The sequence below is a fragment of the Amblyomma maculatum genome, chromosome 1 (assembly GCF_055883805.1).
Source record: "Amblyomma maculatum isolate TAMU_Amacu chromosome 1, ASM5588380v1, whole genome shotgun sequence".
NCBI classification, from domain to species: Eukaryota; Metazoa; Arthropoda; class Arachnida; order Ixodida; family Ixodidae; genus Amblyomma; species Amblyomma maculatum.
In genome coordinates this window covers 171631997-171638992 of record NC_139344.1, presented here as the reverse complement: position 1 = coordinate 171638992, position 6996 = coordinate 171631997, and the positions used below count along the sequence as shown (strand labels likewise).

The following is a 6996-nucleotide window of genomic DNA, read 5'->3' as shown; positions in this document are numbered from 1 at the left end:
GACTCATTTGGTTTCCTGACCTGCAGTCGGGCAGTCCAATTGATTCTACGGTTACGATTGGATCACGCCAAATTAGGAAGGTTAGCTGGACTGGTACCAGTTGGGCAGTCTATTTGGTTTCATTTGTGCATTTCGAACCAGTAGGAACGATCTGATATGTAACGGTCAAGTCCAGCTGGAACATTCGACTGAGTACCCAATGCATTCCATTTGGTTCCAAAAACACAGATGGAAAGCCCAATTGGACCCAATGCTTTTTTTTTTTCTACTGCGTAACATATAGCCAGTTCTTTGCTTCGGAAACTGATATAGCGTTGTCGTGTTCGTGCCAACTAACTCGCCATTGGCCCTAGCCTTGCTAATTTAAATAGCTGACTAATGATGGTTGTGAGAAAAGGGAAGAAACAGTAACGATCGCTTTCGGTGGTCACCTGTACGGGGCCATGCGGGAAGGATGAGATGTGAGAGCAGAACAAAGAAAGAGGCATCATAGTGGACGGCTCGAGATTAGTTTCGATTGGCCGGGGTTCTTGTGTTGGTGTCGCACAACCTACGCGCGTCTTTTGCGTGTCAACTCCATCGAAACGCGTTCCCCGCGGCCGGAATATGATCCCGCTTCCGAAAGGCGAGGGGGATGGGGAGGGGGGGGGGGGGGGGAGAGGGAAGTGTTTTTTGAAGTTTTAATGAATTATATAATTAGCATGTCTGTTTTTAATACTGACTTCAGCAGCGGTTAACAATTTATTATAATTTTTTTAACACCCTACTTTAGAAAATGTTTGCTGACACACGCGTATGTGCCTTCGCGATTTCTTCAAAGGAACGGCGAAAATGGCGAAATGATAATTCCGATGCAAGATTTACTGTTAATGACGTTTCTTCCCTTGGATTGGTACTCGTTGGTCAGAGCTTGCGTTAGTGCAAGCATGTTCTAGCAAGCGCTTCGGTGTGCCACCACGGATGAAGCGTGCAAGTTGCGAAAGCATGAATAGTAGCAGCAGCGACACTCCGCGGGGAGCATGAATCACACCTCTGACTCCTTGCGGTGTATCCTAACCGCTGAGTGGCGGTCGTTGCGACCGCCGTCGGACTCGTCGTCTTCGGTGCGTTCTTGAGTGGAAGGCGATGCCGCGTGCTTGGCACCCCTCCGACGGCGCTTTTTAGGCTTGGCAAGCACCAGCATTGCGTCCGCCTTGGGGCCCTTCCAGCCGGCACAGTCGGCGCGCCACTTGATTCCGCTGTGATTTTTCGGGTCCGGTCCGTTACGCAGAGAGGGATCCGGCCCGCGCCGGTTTTGTGGATTTGGGCCCTTGCACAGCACCGGTCTCTTGCTGCGGGCGCCCATAGAAGAACATGTTAGAGAGTTTTTCCTCCTTTCATGCTTCGCATAGTTATAGGGCTCAAAGGAGGCACTACTTGGTGACGACGACATATTTGGAGCGCTAAGGATAGAGCTTAACCTGTGCACCTGGCAGCGGCCTTGTTATTAACATCACTGACACGTGAGTATATGACAGTAAGAAAAAGTTGTTCAAAGAACTTCGTGCTTTCAAATAAAAAGAAAATTGTGCAGTTGTATTGCAGCACGGTCATTGCAGTGATTGCCGGTGGCGTGCTCCAGGCGAAGTTCACATTTGGGGGTAGCTGGTTTCGGTCTCCTGGCGCGCGCGTTTGAAAGGCTAGAAATTCCTTACGCTGCAGCAACGATGAGAATCGCATTTTATAAATCTCAGAATCGGCATGGTTGTTTCTTATGGTGCATTGTGAATCTCTCGATCTTTGCTGTGAGGCGCATAATATCTCTAACGACTGAAAAGTTTACTACAAATTTCTTTCAACCAGCCCGCTATTGAAATGTATTGGCTGTTTTGTGATGTCCACCATTGGTGACAATGCACAATGTGCCACTTAAAACCTCATTTTAACTTAAGGAACCAAGTTTAAGTAATGGTAGCAAAAGGAAGCAACAAGGATTGGTTTGGCGTCTTAAGCGTGACCGGCATAGTTTTTTTTTTTTTTTTCGAGGAAAAACACTTGCACTGTTCATCGCGCTGCTGTCTTGCGCCCGTGATGGTGCAACTTTGGCGGATCGTTTTCGAGTTAAAAAAAAAAAAAAAAGAAGTTTGATGCGAGACAGGTGGTGGTTTTCGAGTATAAAAGAACGCCCCATGAGAGACAGACTGAAGTCTGTCCCGCACGGAGCGTTTATTCGCATACTTCCAGAAGTACGTGAATAATATGAGAGCGCACACGCCACGCTTGTGAATTACCGCAAGCACACTTTCCCGCAAGATGAGCGCTGATGAGGAGAAGCCACCGTGAAACTCAATGGGGCAGACCAGCTAGTATACCAGCTGGTTTTATCGTAAACAGCGGCAAATTTATTCTTTTGTTATTTAATTCCGGAAGTTATCTTTAGTGTTTGCCTTAGAAAGCAGCTCAACTGCGTCATTTATAAAAGTAATTGCTAAATTACGCTACTGTCTGTCTAGGACTTGCAACTGCATTCAGTTTACGTTACGAACACGCTCTACAAACTACATTATTAAAGCGAACTGTGTAGTTATGCTTCAGGTCCCTAGAATACTTGTTGATAAATAGCGGGAAGCTGATCGCGCGTTCGATATTATATTTTTTAACTTGCTCCGGTCGGAGGGGAGTGCTTAAAAACATACTGCTAACAACTGTACGTGGACACCTCTCCCATGCCAGGTTCACATCTTATTCTGGCCAGTCGCTTCCATATAAGGCTATTCCAATGCTCATACCAGCGCTGATGAACCGTTTTACGAAGAATGAAATTGACGTCGGCCGTATATACCGCAAAGACCGGCGCAGATTTTTTTTTCTTTTTTTTAAACCTGGCACAGGGACTCTAATAGCTGTTCACAGTCGCGACTGCGTAAGTCGAGCATCGCCTCGCTGCCTTGGCCGTTGCTCTCAAGCGCGTTAAAAAAAGAAAAGAAACGGCGAACAAAAAGATGACGCACACGACGGGAAGCGCGAGTGCACGAAAACCGCACACAGAAGGGATAAGCATAAAATGAAATATTCGTGCGCAAAAAGAAAAGAACGAAAAGAAAAGAAAACCACGACCTCGTCTTTGAATGTTTGTATCAGTGAACACCGTCCCATTCACTGAAGTGATATGGCTCGCTGCTGGGACATATCAACTCTAAATTTAGTATGAAATACATCAGAAAAGTCGTACACGTATCCTCTACGGACGAGGCAGGACATACTACTGAGCTCTCTATTACCCGCAAAAAATGCATGTAGATAATTCAAAGCTAGTCTCGCACGTTTGTCTTGCAGTTAACGCGCTCGGCACTGATAATTTATTACCATATAATGAGCTAGCAGCTTTATCACTTAAGTAAAGACGCAGCTAGTTGGAGCAGTACTTATCAAAACTATGACCGCTGAGCCAAGCCATGAAAGTGCTCGGTAATGTTCCATTCAAGAAAATTTCTTTGATTCTGGTAGCTTTGGAGCAAAATTTAGCGACAAGAAAATTTTCACACTGGTTAAAGGAACTTCGAGAACCTAAATAGTCTGATTCCTTACACATTTACGGTGTTTTAGGCTGCTGGAGGAAAAAAGGGGCCTGAAAAATGGAATTTAGGATCCGAATTAGGAAATTTTCGATTACGCCACGGAGCATCACTGTTCTGTTCTCTGGGTGTTCTCTCTCGCGCGCAAAAGATTAGAACCAAGGAAGCGAAGTTAAAGTAACTGGAATGCAAGCTGAAAAATGGGGCTAGAGCTGGAGCTTTGAGTGGCACGTTCGTGAGATTAAGAAAAAATGAAGTAGCATGACAGCGACAGCATGCATTCTTGCAACGTAGCAGCGTGGATATATCAAAATTCAGGTTTGAACTAGTTGGGTCTGGCTAACAGAAGCCCAGAAAAGCAGCGTAAGGAAAAAAAAAAAAATACTGGACAGTCAGGCGCGGTCTTGTTGTGTGCGTACTTCTTCGCTCTGCCTTTGACCTTTTGCAGCTGACTCTGAGAGGTGCTATAAATTGCTACTTGAGTAACACACATATCTGAGTCGTTCGACTGCTGTATTTTCTTTCGGGCTTCGTCCCTTATGTTGTTTTTCACACTCATCCACGTGAATAGTTTGCTGTCCCTTCTCAAAAATTAAACTAAGGCGGACACAGATAAAAATAACTAGACAAAGATTCAAACTTGAATGACCACACTGCATAATTGAAAGTGGGAATCCAAAGTGACAAACATTGTCATTAACTTACTCGCCACCAACGTAACTGAGCAGGAAAAGCGTGTTAGTGTAACAAACGGATCACTACACGTGGCATGTAGACTCACGAGAGGTTTGCGAGGCTGGGGCCTTTTCTCAGCGACGCGTCGGGGCCCTTTGGGTAGGGCCAGAACACGGACATCTGGTACATGATGTCTTCGCCATCCTCTTCAGTTGAGAGTGATTCGTCGCTGCGGCTGCAAGGGACAGCGAGCAAGTTTTAGAAAACTCTGAGCTGCCTTGCGTCCAGAGCCGCGAACTGGCTGTGTAAACTGTGGCACCGACTGTACTGAGTGGCTGACCTGACTCCGTCGCCAGTGCAAATGACTCAAAGTTTCAGAAAGTTATAAATTATGAGCATGTCACGTGTGTGTTTGTCCGCGGGTGCGAAAGCTCAAAGTCAATGCGTTCTTCGATAAAAACTAAACCGCGATGATAGGCACATATTGATGGAAATACAAAGGCAACTAGGCTCAGTTTCTAAGCTTCACCAATGATTCTTAGTGAAGCTCATTTTCGGGAATTTGCAAAACTCCGCGTGCAAGTTTCATGTGGGTGAAAAGCTATCTCATTTTGTTTTGTGGTCATATATTTCTGGATGCGTTCCCTTCGAAGAAGGGTTTTAACCCCTGCAAAAGTCTACATTGAGGTAATGGGTTCACTCAACAGCTTACTGAATGTACAAATTTAACTAAACTGGGCGTTGAAATACGCCCCGCTAACCATGATATATTTCAGCACATATGGGTGTCTCTCGCCGTGTATTTATGCGAATGTTTTCTGTCATTTGTCTGTCTGCAGTTAACTGGGTAGTGTCGAAGACAGATAGTCTGGATCGAAATGCCTACTACCGCTCACTCCAGTCAATCAAAATACGTTCACCGAATTTTGTGAACGCCTTCACGTTTCGGACTTGCCGTTTTCGCACTGCGCTTGTTTTAAAAACGGAGCACTTTTTGCATAAATATCCACAACGAATAATCAGTCTTGTTCAGGAATTATCAGGTTCACGCTAAGCTGTACGGTACGTACTCGCTGATGGCGTTAAGACAATAATCTGTTTGTCACAAAGGACGGATCGGTTATAACCTCGCGCAGTAAAACGTGGGATATACACAGCGTAGTTACAGCGTGGAAGGAAACAGGAACGTGTGTCCTATGAGCTTCTACAATGAATAAACAGCCTCTTTCGAAGCAACGCGATACATTCCGCTGATTGACGTGTCAGCGCCCAGCAGGGGCGTACTCTTCTCCGCCGCGACAACCAGTACAGCCGCGCGGCCGCTCATGTGCAGGGCGTGAGATGAGCGATCGGAAAGAAGGGAAAAGCGCGGCGCACTCGCGAGCCCCAGCAGTCCCCAGCGCACTGCGCATTGAATCCTTTCGCCTGCGTTCCCAATATTATTCCGTCCCCTCCCTCTCTAGGTCTTACCTGAGGCTGTCGCCTTCCGAGTACTCGCTCGATGACATGTTCTCGTTGGCGTCGTCTCCCTGTTTATGTTGCCGCAACAACTGACTTACACTGCGCAGCGGCGGCTAACCACCACTGCCATGGCAACCGTGCAGCGGCCATCTTGAGGAGGGACCGTGGCAACCTCTCCCTAAGAGGTATTCGTCGTCAGGTAGCGCGGGCACAGCTTGCTCCCCAAACTTCCCGCAAACCACAGCGCCACCTGTCACCCCCTTCGAAGCCCAAACGTGGAGGTTGCTTGCGCAACAGTCCTAGAATCAAGGCGCGTTTTTTTTTTTTTTCGCACAAAGATATGATTTAATTGCGCGTTTGCTGCCTCACTTAAAATTACTTTGCCTCAACACTTGCACAAAACTTTTGAGAACCCATTTTTTTTTATTTTTCTCTTACTGGATTTGCAGCATGTAAAACACAAGCAAAACGAGCAAAAACAAATAATCTGTCTATGAGCGACGTTCTATGAAGCAATATTCTTGTTGCCAGGATTATGCAGGCCACAAAATAGTAAAACGATGTCCGATTCGCATGATTTATTCAAATCTGCACTCATTCTTAAGGAATAACAGCGCAGAGATGAAGGACAAGGGACAAGGAAGAAGACAACACCGGCGCTGGGTGTTTGTTGTCTTCTTCCTTGTCCCTTGTCCATCATCTCCGCGCTGTTATTCCTTAAAAATCTACCAACTAGCTCAACTCTCCGTCTTATCTGCACTCACATTTGAGAGAGGTTTACATCGTCGTAATTTTGCGGGGCAACAGATGGCGCTTGGCTTCGTAAAATCCTAGGGTGCCTCGATGCGCACGAGCGCGCGCGTCGAGGGCGCGCGCATCAAGGCATCCTATAAAATAATGGTCAACCTGCAGGCAAACCCTTTTCGCGCTTGAGAATTACTCGAAAGCGGAGTTCCGCGAAAGGTTTTGGTACTTCCATAATTTGGAAGCTATTATGACAAGCGTGACCTCTCCCCCAATAGAGAGTCCGGAAGTGATAGCTAACATCCATGCATGAGCCTCTTGTTTTGTCGTCCGTCTAACGATCGATCAGTTCCCGCTTTCCCTTCTTAGTTTACTTTCTCCGCTTCGCCATCCACGCAGTGTGCCACCGCGCTGTTTTGTTTTCTTTGTACATTTTTGAGCACCGAAGTTTCTACCTCGCTGTGAGGCATCTGGACGGGATAGGGCTGCGGATTTAGTTCTAATTTCCACTAACAAAAACAGGAAAAAAAAAAGGAATAGACAGACAGACAGACAGACAGAC

General features: G+C 46.4%; 1 protein-coding gene across 1 annotated transcript; it reads right to left on the bottom strand.

Moving 5' to 3' along the window:
• Nucleotides 1-1024: 1024 nt before the first annotated feature.
• Nucleotides 1025-5737, bottom strand: LOC146204876 (uncharacterized). Its single transcript, XM_084586571.1, has 3 exons — nt 5700-5737; nt 4336-4464; nt 1025-1331 (listed from the first exon to the last, which is right to left on the bottom strand). The coding sequence occupies exons 1-3, from the start codon at nt 5735-5737 to the stop codon at nt 1025-1027; spliced, it is 474 nt and encodes a 157-aa protein (XP_084442697.1).
• Between the last annotated feature and the right edge of the window lie 1259 nt (nt 5738-6996).

What these genes read in the sequence shown, in the direction of transcription:
- LOC146204876 (XM_084586571.1), bottom strand. Translation starts at nt 5,737, where the DNA reads ATGTCATCGAGCGAGTACTCGGAAGGCGACAGCCTCAG. An exon ending in TCGGAAGGCGACAGCCTCAG is followed by an intron (nt 4,465 to 5,699) that starts GTAAGACCTAGA and finishes TGTCCCTTGCAG; the next exon opens with CCGCAGCGACGAATCACTCT. An exon ending in CCCAGCCTCGCAAACCTCTC is followed by an intron (nt 1,332 to 4,335) that starts GTGAGTCTACAT and finishes GGGCGCCCGCAG; the next exon opens with CAAGAGACCGGTGCTGTGCA.